Source organism: Sinohyriopsis cumingii, chromosome 2 (assembly GCF_028554795.1).
Source record: "Sinohyriopsis cumingii isolate HCF-2022 chromosome 2, ASM2855479v2, whole genome shotgun sequence".
Classification (NCBI taxonomy): Eukaryota; Metazoa; Mollusca; class Bivalvia; order Unionida; family Unionidae; genus Sinohyriopsis; species Sinohyriopsis cumingii.
The window spans coordinates 147,499,068-147,519,699 of NC_142962.1; the positions used below are offsets into that span (position 1 = coordinate 147,499,068).

The 20,632-nt window shown below is 33.9% G+C and overlaps 1 protein-coding gene across 2 annotated transcripts in view; it reads right to left on the reverse strand.

Moving 5' to 3' along the window:
• Nucleotides 1–9,448: 9,448 nt before the first annotated feature.
• Nucleotides 9,449–20,632, reverse strand: part of LOC149806041 (polycomb protein suz12-B-like) — a 54,396-nt gene continuing 43,212 nt past the window's right edge. For both annotated transcript variants that reach the window (XM_089950903.1, XM_089950902.1), the window contains exons 13-15: nucleotides 19,796–19,901; nucleotides 19,186–19,265; nucleotides 9,449–14,997 (exon numbers count right to left, since the gene is read on the reverse strand). In XM_089950903.1, the coding sequence (XP_089807029.1) occupies nucleotides 14,796–14,997; nucleotides 19,186–19,265; nucleotides 19,796–19,901 (388 nt within the window). In that variant the 3' untranslated portion in view covers nucleotides 9,449–14,795. The remainder of the gene's footprint in view (nucleotides 14,998–19,185; nucleotides 19,266–19,795; nucleotides 19,902–20,632) is intronic.

Sequence of the window (20,632 nt, forward strand, 5' to 3'; positions counted from 1 at the left end):
GTTGGACCATTTTTACCGGTCAGTGCATGCGTCCACTCTCTGCGCATGTCAGATAGTCCGGTGGCGGCACGTGTATACATTTCATTTTATATATGCGTTTTGACCGGTCCAGAATCGGGTCGGCCGGAATCACTGTTTGCAGTTGTTGAAGGTAGTACAGTCACCATTGCTTTGTGTTAGACCAATCCTGTGTGGTTACAGAGTTACTATATCGAGACGATATGATCGTCTAGTTTGTTTTGGCATACAAGATGGTAAGAAATTCAGATTGGCCCCATTAATTACATCATTTATCAGATTATTTTATACTTCCCTAATTTCCTTGCTGTTGTTTAGTCTCCATCTGCCTAAAACATATCCTTTATTTGTAACTGCTTATTTAACTAATTATTTACTTTAAATAAACCTTATTATTTTCTTTGGAATTTCCTCTTTGCTTCTTAATTTTAGTAAGTAATAATTTCACTTTAATGAAATGAGCTATCTTTCTTCTCTCTGTCATTCTACTTTTAGAACTTTCCGTCTTACTTTCTCTCTCTCTCTCTCTCTCCAATAACTAAATTATATCACTGAATACCCTTTTATTAGAAATAAACATAGGTTAGAATAAATGAAATAAGTGGGGACTATTTCAAGGCTTCACTTAGTCCATTTGTCCACTGACTTCGGTGGTGTGCATCAGCCCCCCTTCCCTTCAAGCGGAGAAAGCCCTATTTAGATTTTGTAAAGAATTGTCCCCATTACATATGTATAATGTCCACATTATAATAACTTTTATCATGTATAATGTCCACATTATAATAACTTTAATAATGTATAATGTCCACATTACAATAACTTTAATCATGCATTAGGCCTGTAATACAATAACTTTAATCATGCATTAGACCCGTATTACAACAACTTTAATCATGCATTAGGCCTGTATTTCAATAACTTTAATCATGTATAATGTCCACATTATAATAACTTTAATCATATATTAGGCCCATATTATAATAACTGCAGTAATGTATAAGGTCCATATTTAATCATGCTTAAGGCCCAAAATATAACTTCAATCATTTGTAAGACACATATTATAATAAATTTAATCATGCATAATGTCCACATTATAACAACTTTAATCATGCATTAGGCCAATATTATAATAACTTTAATAAAGTAGAAGGTCCTTATTATAGTAACTTGAATCATGCATAAGGCCCATTTTATAATAACTTGAATCATGCATAAGGCCCATTTTATAATAACTTGAATCATGCATAAGGCCCATATTATAATAACCTGAATCATGCATAAGGCCCATATTATAATAACCTGAATCATGAATAAGGTCCATATTTTAACTTGAATCATTTTTAAGGTCTATATCATAACCTGTAAGGTCCGTAGTTTAACTTGAATCATGCATAAGGCCCATATTATAATAACTTGAATCATGCATAAGGCCCATATTATAACTTGAATCATGCATAAGGCCCATATTATAACTTGAATCATGCATAAGGCCCATATTATAATAACTTGAATCATGCATAAGGCCCATATTATAATAACTTGAATCATGCATAAGGCCCATATTATAATAACTTGAATCATGCATAAGGCCCATATTATAATAACTTGAATCATGCATAAGGCCCATATTATAACTTGAATCATGCATAAGGCTCATATTATAACTTGAATCATGCATAAGGCCCATATTATAATAACTTGAATCATGCATAAGGCCCATATTATAACTTGAATCATGCATAAGGCTCATATTATAACTTGAATCATGCACAAGGCCCATATTAAAATAACTTGAATCATGCATAAGGCCCATATTATAATAACTTGAATCATGCACAAGGCCCATATTATAACCTGAATCATGCATTAGGCCCATATTATAATAACTTGAATCATGCATAAGGCCCATATTATAATAACTTGAATCATGCACAAGGCCCATATTATAACCTGAATCATGCATAAGGCCCATAGTATAACTTGAATCATGCATAAGGCCCATATTATAATAACTTGAATCATGCATAAGGCTCGTATTATAATAACTCGAATCATGCATAAGGCCCATATTATAACTTGAATCATGTACAAGGCCCATATTATAATAACTTGAATCATACATAAGGCCCATATTATTATAACTTGAATCATGCATAAGGCCCATATTATAATTTTAATAATGTATAAGGTCCATTTTATAATAATTTTAATCATGCATAAGGTCCAGATTGTTTGATCAAGCTACCTTGTTGGAGGAATATATTAAAAATGCCTGTGATTGTTGGAAATGAACATTATAAAAGATGGGTTGGGATTACTGTTGATTCAGGACAAAAGCTATCAGTTTAACCTAAATATCTCAGTTAAAATTTTACAAGAATGCTTCAACAAAAAACTATTGGTCTTTATTCATATCTACAGTCATGCCCAGAATTGTCCAGTGACACCTTGGGAGCAATTAGACATAAAGATTCCATGTCAGTACCACCATCCATTCAAGATAACAAGATTTTCAAGATGAACACCATGGTAGCCATCTTGGATTAGCACCCTTTTAAATTTAGGACCAAGCAGACATTAAAGAAAGTCTTTTGGTGAAAATCTAATTTTGATCTGACCATCCATTCAGGAAGAATGGCCACTGTGGTAGTAGTACCTTTTTCATTTAGGACCAAGTAGACCTTGGGATGAATGTGTATAGGTTTCACTACAAGTAGTTCAAGAGGAGAAGTGATAACAAAATTGTGCTAATGAATGAATTACAAATGGGCAGACAATGGACAACAGGCCTTCCCATAAGAGTCTCCAGTCTATTAAAGGTTGAGCTAATTATTGCAGGAACAAACTCGTATGTTGATGTGTGCATTTTCAGGCGATGATCATAATATTTGTCAAGTTTCAATACAGTTAAAAACTGGGGGACTACTTTCACTAACAAGATTGTGTCACACACTGCATTAAGCTACATGACAAAAAAGATATAACTCTGAATAAAAATTGTTAAATTGGTTTGTTGATATGTACATCTTCAGGTGATGACCATAATATATACAAGTTTCATAGCAATCAATCAAAACCTGTGCAGCTACTTGCAGTAACAAGATGTGTCATACAATGCTACAAGAGTAAAAGGGTAATAATTATAACAACAAGAGTCCCTCGAAGGGCCTGATGCTCTCCTGGGCAAAAAGAATTTCCAAGACTTCAAGACAAGACCATTTCTTCCCTTTAACTGCTGAGTGTTGAAACCATCTGATATTCTTCAGCAAAAACAAAATTTTCAAATTTATTGTTGCTGAACACATACTGGAAGTCAGATTGGCACCATTTTCATTTTGGGCAATGAAGAATCATTAGAAATCGTTTGGTGAAAACCCCATGTCAATATGACTTTCTATTCAAGTAGAATTGTGATAATATTTTTAAGATGGTGGCCATATTGGCTTTCATTCAGAGTAGTAACAAAAAGATTGCTATGGTAGTCCTCATGGCAACCATATTGGATGTATGACTGGTACCATTTTTATTTTGGACCCAGTAGGTATCAAAAGAAACCTGTTGGTAAAACCCCAGTGTTGATATAGCCATCCATTTGGAGAGGAGTAGAAATGACTTTCCATTCCAGAGTAGCAGTTACAAGATTTTTCAAGATGGATGCTGTGGCAGCCATACTTGATGTCAGATCTGTGATGTTTTAAGACCAACTGGACATCATAAGAGGTCTTCTGTGTGGCTATATTCGATTTCAGATTGGCATAATTTAGGACTAGCTAGGATTCACCAGAAATATTTTAGTGAAAACTCAATGCTGATATGACCATCCATTCAAATGGAGTAGAGTTAACAAGATTTTCAAGATAGCTTCCATACTGGATGTCTTATTGGCAAGGACTAGACATCACAAGGTCTTTAAGTGAAAACCCCATGTTGATATGACCATTCATGAGGAGCAGTGCTTGCTAAATTTTAAAGATTGCCACTGTGGTAGACATACTGGATGTAAGAGCATCACCGTTTTGATTTAGGACTAACTAGACCATGGGATGAATGTGTGTATAATGCTTCAAGGCAATCCTCCAAACAGTTTAGCATATTGATATGACCATCCATTCAGGAGGAGTTGTTATAAAATTTTCAAAATGGCTGCCATCTTGTACGTTAGATCAATACCTTTATCATTTAGGGCTAACTAGACCATGTGATGAATGTGTGTATAAAGTTTCATTGCAATCCCCCAAGTAGTTTAGGATGAGTGACAAGTTTGTGTTAATGGATGGATGGACATTGGATGACAGGCAACAGATGAATAACAGACAACAGACCATCCCATAAGCTATTCTTGTATATGACCAGTTGAGCTAAAAACTGCAGGAGCAAAGTGATTTGTTGACATTTTCATCTTTTCACGATGATCATAATTCTCCAACTTTCATTAAAAGCTTTAGGACTAGTTGTGCTAACAAATGCAGTTTACTCTTAAATGTTTTCTTTTGAGGTTGGGTTATAGAAATAAAAGTCAATACAACATTCCATTCAGTAGCAGGTTTTCCAAGATAGCTGCCGTGTTGGAGATCAGTTTGCCACCAGTTTGTTTTAGATCTCACTACATATTTTAAGAAGTGTTTTTTTAGTAAAAACCCTGTCAATGTAGTCATCTATTCAGGAGTGAGTAGCAATACAAATATTTTGAAGATGGTACTTATAGCACCCATTTTGGAGGTCTTTTATCGGCAAAATTTTCATTCAGAATCAAATACATTGCAACAACATTTTAATGAAAACCACATGTAAAAGATGGCCACCAGTTTAGATTAGCACCATTTTATGAAGATCAACCATGCTTTGCAGTATACGTTTTAATGAAAACCCCTATGTCAAAATCACATTCGATATAGATGTAGCTATAACAATAATTTCAAGATGACCATGTTGGAGATAAGATTTGCAAAATTTTCTTTTCTGATCAACTACATTCATAATGAGTATTTTAGTTAAAATATCTGTAAAAATGACTAGAAGTGAAAACAAGGTATAACAACATATAAAAAGGGTCTGTAGTGAAACCCCTCATTGAGATGACCATTCATTCAAGATCAGCAGCAATAACATTTTCACTGTGGCTGCCTTACTCACCCTGCTTGAGGTCAGATTGTCATCATCTTCATTTAAGCCCAACTATCCATTCAAGAGATCTAGTTATAAGATTTTCATACTTTTCAAGGTCATATTAATACCATTTTGATTCAGGACAACATCATATGCAGTGTTTTTATGAAAACTCATGTTGATAAGACCATCCATGCAGTATTTTTATGAGAACTCATGTTGATAAGACCATCCATGCAGTGTTTTTATGAAAACATTTTGATATGACCATCCATGTAGTGTTTTTATGAAAACTTGTGTTGATAAGACCATCCATGTACTGTTTTTATGAAAATTCATGTTGATAAGACCATCCATGGTGTTTTTATGAAAACACATGTTGATAAGACCATCCATGGAGTGTTTTTATGAAAACTCATGTTGATAAGACCATCCATGCAGTGTTTTTATGAAAACTTGTGTTGATATGACCATCCATTCAAGAGTGGTAGCAACAAGATTTTCAATATAGTTTTGAGGGACGCCATTTTCATTTAGGACCAAGTAAACCTCTGGATAAGACTGAATGCCAAGTTTCATTTCCTCCAATGAATTTATGAGGAACAGTAATAAGAAACAGCTACTACGATGCTAGATGATGGATTGATTGTGGATTTTACAGCACACCAGTACTGTTAGGCTATATAGAACCACAAAAAAGGGTATAGGATAAGAAGTATTATCAAAATGTTTTATTACCAATGAGCAATAGAAGCGGAGAAACGCATCAATATGGTGAAAATAAATGTATGATCCTAATCAATGGAGTGTGTAAATGGAGTGTATAAAGGGTAATTAGAGAATAAAAGATAAATTAAAATAACAGTTCACATGTTGGTTTAAAATGCTCAAAGGAAATAGGGTTGCACACAATCTGTAATTTAGAATAAATGTTAGTTTCCTTAAAGGTCACCGGCCATACTCCAACATTTTCCTATTTATATCAGATTTACATTACATGATTAAAAATAGTTATACTCGCACACAAAAAACATAAAAAATTATCAAGTGTAAAGAGAAATAATAATTTAATTACTTGAAATAGAAGTATACAACGCTGTTACTTCCCCTTAGTTACGATTTCCCACCTATAGAGGACGCAACCGGAAATGACGTACATTTATCCCTACAAGACAAAGTACATGCTTCATGTTGTCGAAAAACAAAACACTATAAACTATGGATAGGGAATATTTTAGAAGAAACTAATGAAAACTAATTTACTGTTCAGCCTTATATCGGTATGCGTGCACGACGCACTAGATTGTGTTGCTTTCAAAACTGTTCCATTGTTTCAATTCATTTTGAAAATTCCCGTTAATACAGGTAAAAAGAATCAATGCTGGCTTCCCTGTGTCAGCAAACTTTATAAAGAATAAAAAGATGAAAGAAATCGGCACACTTAAAGAATCCAAAGGAACCAAACTTGACTTCCATTTGTCGGCCGACTTAAGAAGAAAAAAATCTGCGCACAAAAAAGATACCAAGGTCAAGTTTCCGGAGTTGGTTTGCATTGCAATAAAATAACCTATGCATTTGATATCCTGTCGGTAAGTTTAAACAATGAGTTTATTGCTCCATGCCAGTTGTGTTTATCACCCGGGCTTCTATTTGTTTGCCATATGTAATCATAATTGATTTTTGCAGGGTAAATATTTTACACAATAGTAACTTGCTTTAATAATACTTTTGTAACCCATGCTAGCAAAAAGACTATCATTTGCACTAACATTGAATGTATTTTAAAATAATGATTCTTTTTTTTTGTGAGATACCAACTTATAGTTAACCTGGATACAATACAATATGGGTCAGTCTGCAATAAGTAACTCATCATGCGTAAATGGCAGGTGCCTTCAAGCATTCGGGTGATACTTTCATCTCATTTGTGATTTTGTTTTTTGACATAAGCGATACACACTACACTAAGGATGCATACGCAAGCCGGCATTTGCTACATATACAGAGTTCGTGGATATATATTTAAAAAAAATAATTTTCGCATGATGAAAAAAGGAGGATAACAATGCAAGGTTAATTTCTTTCATTTTATTTTAAAACAAGTGTATGTTTATCAATTTATTTTGTGCCGTGAGTGTGTGTGTGGGGGGGTACACAAATTAAACACAAAATTATTTCCTTTCTAATTTGTACGGAATAATGGAGCAAATATGATTGATGATATTGATCAGTAATGACAAGCTTTCAATTTACGTGCGCAAACACTAAGACAACTTGAAAAATAAAAACAAACAATAAAATTAACTGGTAAGAGCTTCATATTGCAGCAACTCAATACTGACAAAATGCTCAACATTATTCTCTCTCTATCTCTCATGTGTAATCTAGTATGTATTGTATGCAGCTGTGTTGCAACATGAAGCCTAAAATTAAGTATATTTTTTATATCTCATGTACACTACCCTTAGCAAAATGTACATGTATTATGTAGAATATTATTTGTTTTATCAAATAAATATGTACGTTATGAAGTATGATTATTTTCTTACAAAGAATAACAAAATAGTTTGTTTAAATTTAGTTTTTTTCCCCCTAAAACCTATCTTACATAGCATCTACTATTTTGTTGAAGAAAAAGAACGTATAAACTATTGTTAAGTTTGGCCGAATTGTCTTTGGGCCAAATTCACTATAATCTGGCATAAATGACAACTTTCCCATCCCTCCCCCATTCGATCCCACATATTTCATATGTTTTTCTGGTAAATATGGTTTTTCGGAAAAAGAAAGAACGCTTTTTCCCATGATCACTCTTTTGGTTAAATCCATACGCAACACAGTGCACCATATTTGCTGTACAAAAGCACGATTGTACGCTTTACCACATAAACATTTACATGGGGAAATTAAGCACTTGAATGGCTAGGTTGAATAGAAGGGATAAATGTACGTCATATCCGGTTTTGGCACACAGAAACTACTGATTGTTTACGGAGATTGCCGAATAATTTTTTCATTTTATGAAGCGGAATTTTAAGTCTAATTAAACATTTTTATGGTGTGCATATGTAACAAATGCGTTTGGTTTATAACTATAATAATATCACACGTTTGTACAATATAGGTGGCCGGTGACCTTTAAAAAAATTTAAAATACGTCACATTTACTGAATCAAAATGTTGTTTTCATGTGCTGAACATGGTAGTAACAATTGCATGTAGCTTGGATTTTCAAACAATCTATCATCAAGCGCTTCATAGTGAAGGGTTCGTTGCAAGAAACACTCAGGTGGCTCTTTACCTTTTAATATGTAGGAGTAGGTTATATAAATATGACCAATTCTAATTCTCGCAATGACTAACTACCTCATCCCTATGGATGGTTCTGTAAGTAGGCCATTCACTCAAGGTTGGTTTGATCACGTTATTTTAGCAGCACAATCTGCTTTTTCATTATCTTTAATAATAACATAGCAGGTTAGCCAACAGTATACTATATTGTGAGAGGTTCACAGCTCTGCATGTTTGAATATTTGTCAGTAATGGATTTTCTAACTTCCTTTTGTGTAGTGACTTAGGTACTGATATTGAATTGGAGATGATAGCTTAAAAAATGTTTGGTTCTGTGTTTCAGAGCAAGGTCTATGGCCTTGATTTTGGCTGAAAATATTGATGCATCATCTAGTAAGCAAACAGCTGTAGTATGATTTAAACTAACAAAGAGGGGCCCCAAATGGCCAAGTGGTCTAAAGCGCTCTCTGTTACGGATTACTGCCACCTCACCTCTGTCTGTGTGGGTTCGAGTCTCAGATTCGGCTAATGTGGGTATGTGAGAAAGGTTGCCAGTAGCTTCTTGTGGGTCAGTGGTTCTTTCTGAGGTTTTCCCGGGTTCTTCCACCACCATTAATACTGGCCACCATGTATAGCCTATCGTGTGCTGAAAAATGGCGTTAAACCCTACAACAACAACTAATTAAGGCTACAGCAGCTTTTCCATCCTCCTTTGAGCCATTAGTGTAAAATCTTGTGTAGTTCTTAAATTTGGAGAGAAGTTCCTCATAAGAGTTATGAAAAATGGAAGGATTTGTCACATTTCTTTCCTTTATGCACTTTGGGTTGTTAAAGAAGACAGGGAGGTGTTATAGAAACCAAAGACATGGATATTTGAGAGGTCAATTTTTGCTGTCAAGGTTGGAAGGTATTCTAATGCCAAAAGCAGGAATGGACAGCTGAAGGGCACAAGAAGACTGTCGCACAAGCTCTTTAACTAGTCGATGTAAAAATGAATAAGTAGATCAAGTAATCAGCAAAAACTAACAAATAAAACTGAACCGTTTTATTGTTCAATTACATGAAGCAGAAACATGAAATGTTGCTCATGCCAAAAAAATAAATAACATCCATACAGAAACTTGCATAAAGTATCAACCTCTTGCTTAAACACAACATCTATTCTTATGACTCGGGTATGAAAATCAAAATCTCCACATTACAAGACCTCAACATGAGAAACAAGCTCGTCTTCACAACCACCTTACAATGAAACCAGATGCTTATAATTAAAAAAGGTTTGAGTTTACATTCAAAACCATTTATTTTACAAACCTGAAATTTCCAGTCAAATCTATCATTCAGTAATCATTTTGTCCACTTGCATTTTAAAAATTTCATGTGTAATATTTTAGAGGATGAGCATAATTTAACCTGGACTTAGGTATTAATCACATTTAACCTAGACTTGTGTAGCAATCACATTTAATGTAGACTAGTACAGCAAGAACATGTAATCTCAACTCATGTAGCAAGCACATTTAAATGCCAACTAAAAACGATCAGAATTTATTGATGTACACTGCACAACAAATCCTGAAGTATAGATTAGACATCATGTGAATTTATAACTTCAGAATATGTACAGTAAATATGAAAATAAAATTCAATACTTCATCAGATATATGCATATAGCACATGATGTAATGCTTGGTCAGAGACAGCTGAATAATCATGTGAAGTATGCATTATTTTTTACACAATTTAACATCTGCCAACATATTAATAAGATTTTCCTTCATGAAAGTAAGATAATTATAAACTCTCACTTTCTGCAGTGGATCATGTACATATAGGGACCATATGGTTTGCTGTCTGTCACTGTTTTGCCAAAGAATGATTGAGGAATTTGACCCTGATGGTTTCAAGTCTTTTGAGAGTGTTCAGGCAAACATTTTTAATATTGTAAACTGTGTATGGCCATTATTCTTATGCAATCAATTTACAAAAGACCTAAATTATGACAAATAATACTAACTTGATAGAATTTTTAAAACATACAACTGTCATGAAGATGTCTATGTAAAGCTGACATCAAATCACATGTGCCAATGCAGCTAAAATCTGCCTCATAATGCGTGACTATATCAAATATCTTTGACAGGAAAAATGTATTTGTATGATAAAACTTTGCACATGTAATGTCTAACAAACAGTCAAAATACAACTGTAATTTGTTCAATTAAAACCTTCGTTTTGTTTAAAAACTGAAATATTCCACTGCTTGCTGGTATTCAAATGTTGGCATTTAATGCCAATGTGAATATGTAATGTGGATGGAAATGGAATCACTGGATATAACCAGTGAGTGAAACTTGCCAAAAAACCATGCAAGCCCACAGGAAATAGAAATTGCTACTGGTCCTACATTTCATTATACAAACAGCCAACATACAGTCAATGGTAAATGAAATTAGACAAAAACAACAGCCTTTAAAAAGAGTTGTACAGGTAATGAAAAATAAAGAAAAACACAAAACAAGAGACCTAAATCAAATTATCAAATGCAAGGAGTCTCATACCAAGTGAATCAATCATCTGCATAAATATGTCGATGTTTTTCCATATTCCCAAGGACCTCTAGACAACAGTTGTCAACTGAACACATGAATACTACAAATAATTTTTCTCTAATGACATAATTACCACATATATCATGAAACTCTAATTACACACTTTTATGGTTTTTCTTGTTTGACATTTGTATGATTCACCAGTAAGCCTTTCTAAGCCAAATATAAGTACTTAATGCCATGCAATTTAAAACATGACCCAACCAACTAATACAAAGAATTATTCTTATCTCAAATTATTGAGGAAATGTACCTAAACATATCAAGATGATTCCCTATGTTAAAAAATTAGGGAGGGTCCATTTTATGAAACTAATACATGCTGTCATTAAGTTTTGTGCACACATTATGATATCTGCTCCTAGAAATATCATCCCAACACTGACTCCCCAAAAGCAAACAGTCACTAAAATCTAACACTATAAATGGCAAAGTAAATAGAAATAGTATATATCCTAAGTTTATTACAATAGGAAATTTTATTAAATTCAGCTTAACATGGCCACTGCTTACTGACCAGGACATTAAATGACCAGTCTGAATAATAATCAAAACAGGAACAAGAATTCTCATCTACTGGCTTGTTATCAAAGACAGAATAAGAACTTTAGTTCAGCTTCCAAAGATGAGGCTATCGTATCCAAAGCACAATCTGATTAAAATCAGATCTCCCCTGTCCTATGTGGAGATCTGACAGCGACCACCTAGAGGTCATGTTCTGGTGACCTTAGAATTATCCAACGTAAATGCAGCTTTCATAAATTGATGCTCTTTGGACATACTTCTCGGTTGCCCAAACACAAAGGCATAGGACTTCATCTGTTTGGCTAACAAAATTTGTGATTATCGTAACAAGATAGGTCAACAGAATATGACTCCAAAGTAGTCGCTGTCAGATCTTCACGTAGGACAGTGGAGATCTGATTTTAATCAGGTTGTCCAAAGTATAGCTGCCCATGAAATTAAGTATGCAGAATTTTTTTCCAGTGGTAGATTGCTGTTAACTGGATCAAACGCATTCACATCATCAAAATACAACTATACAGTCTATAGCAATATCATGGTTTTTAATATTCATCCTATTTCTACATTCTGTCTTTGTTTGCTTCATTTGAGTAGACTGTCTCACATGGCACTACTGGCTGGTAGAGAAGGAATCAGATCTATCAAACTGAAGCATCCAATGCCTCCACATGTTTGCAGCAGTCAAAAGTAGCACGAGTCATCAGACATCACAGGGACACTGAAGAGTTTTAGCTACAGCTGCAAGCATCTGTTATATACAGACTATGCACAAGTTATTGCAGGGTCTCCAGGTGGCTCATGATCAAAAGCACTCGCTTTTACGTCTAGGGCTCAGCCATTGTGGGTATGTGAGAAAACATTCCAGTAGCTTCCTGTATGTCAGTGGTTGGTTTTCCTGGATCCTTCCTCCACCAGTTATACTGGTTACCATGTCTAGCCTATCATGTGCTGAAAAATGGTGTTAAACAAAAACAAACAACAAAACACAATAAGGTATTGCCCATGTCATCTCACCCAGCAAATTGGATTGCTATGCTCTAGATTCACCAGAGGTCATTGCAAACAATTTGCTATTATTTATGTTTTACATGGTTTCTATTATTTCTTTTAATATGATAAAATATTCAATTTAGAGTATCATTTATTCAAAGTCCCTAAAAATCCAAGTTGTCAGATGGACTACTTATCTTTTTACACCAGTCCGCAGTGAAATAAGCTGGCATTGGACCAGCAGGCTGGTGGCAATTTCACATTATTTCATGGCTTCCCTTTTAAAAGCTGTACCGTAACATCATATACATTAGGATGAATTACATTTGATTAAAATTCTTTTGCAGATATTTTTATAACACACATTCATTTTGGAAAGAACCAGTTGTAAACTCAGAATTCTAAAGATGAACTTGCGTTTGTTTTTTTTTTGTTTTTAAATATGCTAACAAGTGTTCCATAATCAATCATGAAGTAGGAAGGCACTAATTTAAATATGAATAGTGGGGCAATCTAATCTGTGTTAAAAATGTTGTTTTGGTAAACTATATAAGTTTATCATGTTTAGCTCTTTTTGAAAGGGCTTGGAAAAATCACTTCCACCTTGCACCACACTGACCATACAAGAATTTAATTCTAGTAAAGCCACGGAAGTTAAAACAAATCACCACCAGGCCAATAAAAACAGATGCACAAGAAATCTTAAAATGAATACAGAGTACAAAATCTGCACAAGCAAACAGAATGCAAAAAAGATACTAAATGCACAAATGAGAATTTTGATACAGCTCATGTATTGAAGATAACTACAAAATAGTTCAAGATATTTCTGCAATAAAACTGACCATCACAAAATACTATGAATAGCAATATTATTTAATGCATTTCCATGATAGTCTAGTCAAACTGAGGCAGACAGAATCCTTGTACTTATCTTCAAAAATCCCTTCTACCTTGCACATAAAAGAATGTAAGTCTTGCAACTATGTGGTGTGGATAAAACTCGAACATAGCTGCAGATGTCAATCATTATGCGTGCATGGACTTCAAATCAGTACAGTGGTTTAAATTGTCAAAAATCTGATGAAACATTCAAATACCGTGATGAGATATGAACAATATACAGTAGAATTAATTTTACTACCCTCAAATAAAAATCTGTATGAAATTAAAAATGACCTAATCTACTTGTGAAGTTGCATCAACAACCATTTATTGTACATACTAAATAAGGCTTATACACATATTAACTCACAAATGTTCATGGTACATGTTACACAAATCCTTTACACATTTTAAAACACTCATGTTCATTGTGCTTTGTGCTGTCAATAATTCTTAAAATTTTGGACTCAAAGATCATGAACCTATTTTAGATAATCTGGCATAAAAATGTTATCACCACTATCTTAGTCCACCCCAGATATGTGACATATTATGACTTGATAAAAAACCTACATCTGATTTGATTTGAAATTTGAAAACCCCACAAATAATGATCTGTGGAAACAAATGGACCCTTTCCAGTCTATGAATTTTAACACCAACAACATTGTTATTTTCTTTAAACCATGAAAACTGATAATAGCAAAAGTTAATATAATGACAGATTTCCTTTTTACAATGTATGACTGTAATTAACAGTCTTCCCTATTTTGGTGTGTGACAGTTAACTGATAGTTTTCCCATATCAATGTATGACATTCAATTGACAGTTTTCCCATATCAGTCTATGAGAGTTAACTGAGTTTTCCTTATTTCATTATATGACAGTTAGCTGACAGGCAACCAGAATGTATGAGAATGTGAACTTTCTGAATCACTCAAGTAAAATAAGACTGTTGGAAATAAAGTTCTGTCACTATTGGTCTTCTCTGTGTGCAGCATTCCAAGAAAGCAAACCTTGTGCAGTGATTTGTACATGAGAGTAAAAAGTGTGGGAGTATGCCAAACTCTGACACCAATGCTGAACATGAAAAATGATACATCCAGGTAAACAGTTGCACTCATACATGTCAATGACAGCAAGAGCTGTCAAACTGACAATGCAGAATACTATACACCTGACAGAAATAAAATCTGAATTCTCTAAAAAATCATGTCAAAACAATTAAAATGCTTCTTACAAACAACACGGATGCATCAAATGTACATAAAATGCACATCAACAAACTAACTGGTCCAAATTCTTATACAATACTGGTTTTTGAGAATATTGTAAAGTTTACAGAGGATAGAAATTGGTCCCCATCAATCTAACCCCATCTCTTCTTTGAGCATCTCAAGCTGCCAAACAGCACGGTGAACAACCTCTGGTTTGATCAAGCTGAAGTCAAACAAGTTCATCATATGCAGCAAGAAATTTCTACACAAATTTTTCTCAATTAAGTAATGGCCGTGCTCTTCCACAAATGTATTACATGCTGAGGGGATCTGACAGTCTGCAATATGCCTGAAATAAAAAGGATACAAGTTTGATATTCTACATAACTACCATATATACTATCTTATAAGTCGAGTCCATAATGTGCCAGCAGGTCTGTGTCTATACTGTTTGTTAGGAGAAATCACTAGAACAAATAACATATACCCTTGTCTGCAGGCGCATTATGCTATGGCAGATCATGATTTTTGTTCATGATCATTAGTAATTTCCATTGCGTTTAGCATAAATATCTTAAGAGTTCAAATTTGTTTTGGTAATATCACACTGCTTCATCAGTGACTAATGTTGATAACATGACTTAAAATGGTCACATGATACAAGGAAACTGGTTTAGATGGGTGACCATTATAATTCACGTGATCAACTTTAGTTGCTGACGAAGGCAGTTTAATATTGCAGAAACATTTCAAACTGTAAGATATTTATACTCTGAGCAAGTATGGGAAATTACTAATGATTATGAATTATCCAAAGCTAGGAAGCAACCTTTTCAATAGGATCTTTGTTGTTTTCAGTCGGACTAGACTTACAAGCGAGTATATAGGCAAGTAAGGAAAGAATCTGAGCATATTGTAATAATGTAACAAACAATGGGATGAATTGCCAAGTTAAATGACCTCAAGTAAAGGAATTGAGTATATGCAGAATGTCAAAAACAAAATACTTATTTTATTGAAATCTAAGCTTACAAATGAAAATGATAATAGTACACACTATCATTACTTACTGGTATTTAAACTGTATTTGGTCAACAACAACAAAATTCTTTTTTTTTCAGGCAAAGTAATCTTGACCTTTGATCCCCAAATGAATGTTTTTTTCCTTGCAGAAAGTGCAAGCAATCTACAAAGTTTGATCCAGGTCTGTTATGTAGAACTAGGGTTATTGTGTGGAAACCATTTTTCTTCTTTCCGTCACAGTAATCCTGACCTTTGACATTGTAATCCTGAAATCAATAAATGTCTTCCTTGTTGCACATGCAAGCCATCCAAAAGTAACGTACAGGTATGTGATATAGAGCTAATGTAATATATTGTGTCGAAACCATTGTTATTCTTTCAGCTCTAGTGACCTTGACTTTTTGTGACCAAAATCAATAGGCATCTTCTTTACCCAAAGTGCAAGTCATCCACAAAGTTTAGTATCTACAGATTGCCAAATGGACCGTGATATCATAACATGCTCTGCCCTTATGGCAGCATGTAAAAATGAAATTTGCTGGAACAGTTATGCACTTTGACATGATCTAATTCAGAACCAAAACTGACATTTGATACAGTGATCACTCACTTCACATCAGTGTAAAATTACTGAATGTGTATGCAAATTAAGATGTTTTGTCACCTGAGAGGCAACCATGTCCACATTCTAAATCATTAAAATCTGTCACACAAGGGTAAAGGCAGGCTGACCAAATCCCACAGCTTGACATTTGGGAGAAGTGAAATTTTTGGTCAGGCAAGTAAAATTTCTAAGGCGCTTGTTTGTGACAAGTCAGTTTTGAAGATACCAAAAAGCTGGACTACCAGAGATTTCCAAATCACAGCTATAAATCAATTGTTTTCACAAATGAATTATATTAATAATCCCTATATGGTTGATGGATTCTATGAATAGGTCAATTTAATGCCATCAGAACTATAAAAAAAAAAACCTGCCAACAATCCAAAGCCCCTACCTAAGGATCATAAAGTGCTGACATTCTGTAATGTATTTCTCACCCTCACTTGGTGGTCATGATCAAAGAGGTAACCTGACCCCCAAAGAAATCCAGTCATCACTTTGGTGACAGTTTCATACCTTATATTACCTAATACATGTCTTTGATAAACAGATCTGCCAACCCTAATGAGTCCGTCTCAGTAAGGCAGTTGATTTTTTCCCCATAAGATTTACCAGTTTTCAGTAAGGTGTAACAAAATATTAATAACTGCTATTGTAAAGCTGGAAATCGTAATTAAAAGTTCGATGCATTGATGATAAACATTATGTTCAACTGAAAAGTTTGTAAAGTACGTGTATACTTTATTTACCACTAGTCTAGTTTAAAACACTATGCAGCTCAATGGCTTGTTGCTATCTCTCAACTTGACATAATTCTTGGAAATTCTTTTCCATTTCACATGATGATGGCAATTGTATCTCCCACCACGAGTCATACTCAAATTGGCATGCGATGTCCAATAAATGCAATAGTGTTCTTTCCAGCTTTTATTCACAAGAATCTGATTACTTCTTTTTATTCTTCTGTGTCAATTATTAACACTTTTCTAGAAGCTTATTTTCCCTTTCATCTTAAACATACATTGCTTTCTGGACACCATTTTTAACAACTCTATAATCAACAGTTTGATCATGCAGACACTTAGCATGAACAAATAGGTGCAGTTTATAGCATCTGAGGTGCTGCTGTAAAGTTACTCTGGATGAAACCCGGATCCAAATAAAACATGGATGAACCAATTATCTGGATTTTGTGACAATGATCACTTTTCCATAGTTTTTGCTAGTATGCTTAAGTCCGTATTTTAAGGGTAATTTTCATAAGACTTATGGCAAAATCATAGGAGTTGGCAGATCTGGATAAAGAGTAACTGCAACTCATGACTGACATTAGTGCTGTACTTAATAGTACCACACAAGAAAATTTGCATTTAGTTATAGGAGCTGAAGCAGGCACTAAATATTCAGATTAAGGAGGCAAGCTTTACTACAGCTATTATTAAATATATAGCAGCATCTTTTGGTCTTGGGCAGATCTGAATTCTACTAAAACTTGTTTTAAAAACGGAATAACAAGCATTAATTGTAAACTTCAACAGTAATAATAAATACAACATCTCAATTTCCAGTAACACACACACACACACACACACACCCATTTCATTTACTGACAAAAAAAAAGGATTGGGATAATATACACTGATTGCTAATATTTGATAAAATAAGTTTTACTTTATTATTTAAATTATAAAATTTACATTTAAATTTTATTACATGCTGAAGCAAAAAACTTGTCAACTTCTTCATGACTTCACTCCATTTTTATCATGAAACAATCCACCATTTTGGTTAGTGCATTGATCATCATTTGTTATGTGATATTTGACTGGTTATATGATGCCTGACTGTTTCTTTGTTTTTCTCTGTCAATCCTTAATAATTGTACATGACTATGATGGCCTGATTGTCTCTCTTAGTGTAAGAATTTCTTATGCAGTCCATGCTGACATTCTGACCATATCCATTCAGATTCAAGATTGAACACAGCACTTTGTGTGAAAGTTCTGGTCCATTATTTATACTTGTTTGAATTTACCAACATCTGAAATATGTCTCACTGTCTAGGCTAAAATTTGCCCACAAAATGCATTGTAATTATGTTAGGCATATTAAAGATTTAGCCGGTACAAATTACCTTTGAAAACACCAAGTCAATGAAGTATTTATTGATCACTGTATGGTCAGAAAGAAGTGTCAAATAATGTAACTTAAGATTGGAAAAAACATCAACAATAAACCAATCTGTTTTATCAGGGGAAAAAACTGCACATTTACCAAGACAATGCAGTGTCTTTGTGCTTAGCAAATCAAAGCTTTAGCCAGTGCTCATTGTCTTGACAAACCACAAGGAGTCAATGAAACATTATTCATGGTATAGTCACAAAACATTAAGTACTGTGATTTAAAATGATAAATAAAACAAAGAACCAAAGTTAAAAACTCGAAAGTTCGATACAGTAACTTGTTCTTTAATTTCATATGTATTTTGTATCAAGGTTACCATAACGAGGTATTTTGTAAATCTTCAAAGTATGCTTGACAAAGTAGATGAACAAGTTACCAGTCTCGTGTGTAATTCTGTTGAGTTACAGAAAAAAAAAAACTTACAATAATGTGAAATGAAATGAGTTTATTAACATAACCAATCAGTTTTTTTTTTCTTAAATATTAACAATGTTGTTACAATGCAAGAAATTCAATATTTACAAGGACATGACGTGTGTAAACAGTGCAGTATTATGAATGACCTAGACAAAAAGACTGAAACACACAACCCCTCCTAAAAATGAGAAAAATACGTATAAAGTGTTCATTACATATTGCAAATATATTTAAGTAGTTTAGTAACGATAGCTGTATTCTGGATGAAAAAATATGATTCTGAAATGGGCTACAATGATAGTAACTTACCCATGCTTCATTATGTGGAGATTCCACAACTTCATCAGTTCTTTCTCCCCCTCATTCACATCAGTAAACTCGTCAATCATCTAAAAAATAGGAAAATGTTAAATAGCTGATAATTCTCTAAATCTGAAGGATAGGACAATCACATGAAAAAAGCACGGTGTTAGTGATCTTTGCCCATAAATATGCCCACAGAACACTAATGACCCTGCCATTTTGGCAGAGTTCAAGTAAAATTCTGATGTAAAAAAGGTAGAAACCTCATTTTACCTGGTATTCTTGAGAGTAAGCTAATGTTCTTCAAAAGCTATTTACACAAAAACCCAAAGTTTGTGAATGAATTATCACATACATGGATAAAATATACACCTCACTTCAAAAAATATGGCAAGGTCAACAACAACACATAAAATATACAAATTAAGTAGTATTGCAAGCACAAAACCCAACCTTTTGCTTCAAATTTGATGTTAACATCGATAGTAATCTAAATGAAAGCATATTTCTAAAACACTTTACTGTTATAAATATTATCCTTCAGTGAAAACACCTTAATACAATAGTTATATTAGTTACAATCTGAGATAAGAGTAGTTCATATTTCAATTCTCACATTTGTAGTCTTTTGTTTCAGCCATGGAGGATAACTCTCATCCTCACTATCAAAGTCAATCTCCTGAGGTTTTAATGGCAGAGTAGTGGCAGTGTGGTAGTAAAGTCTGCAAAAAACAAAATACAACTATTATATACTGAATATGTAAACAGAAGACCCAACTGGGTATGATATTACTTGTCTGGCAGAATATGGTCAACAATAGTATCACATAGGGCACATGATCAGGGGTTTCAAAAAGAAATAAAGTGGGTTTGATGACATAACCTATCTGTGGTCCAAGCAACACTGCTGGCGACGTGTGTGTCTTTGCTCAAAGAGGCATGGGAAAATTTTTATTCAAAACAAGGACTTCCAAAGGTTTTCAAGGATTTTTTTCTTTTAGAAATTCAACCTTCTTCATATTTGGCTTTGCTTATTACTGCATACTTAGATACAAAAGTTGAGACAAAAAATAACGTATTTATGTCACCACTACAGCTAAGATATGCTACTCCATATGGCAAACTACATGCCATATATCACTGGATCCACCCAATGTTGTATTTTCTCAAAAAAAAGACCCCATGATTTAGGCAAAATTCAAAGAATTTTCATCAAAATCAAGCAGTTTTAAGGATAAAAGACACTCTTTGTAAATATGCAACAAGTTTTTAAAGCAACCCCACCAATTCAAGGATTTTATACACTTTCCCTTTCTGTGACCCTGACCCTAAAGTTTATGGACCCAACTGTTTGCCAGTTGCCGTAAGATAAATATAATTTGCAATCCCTGTCAACTATGCACTTAAACTAGAAATCACAGAAAAAGAGCAGGTCTTCTCAACCCCTTTTCAG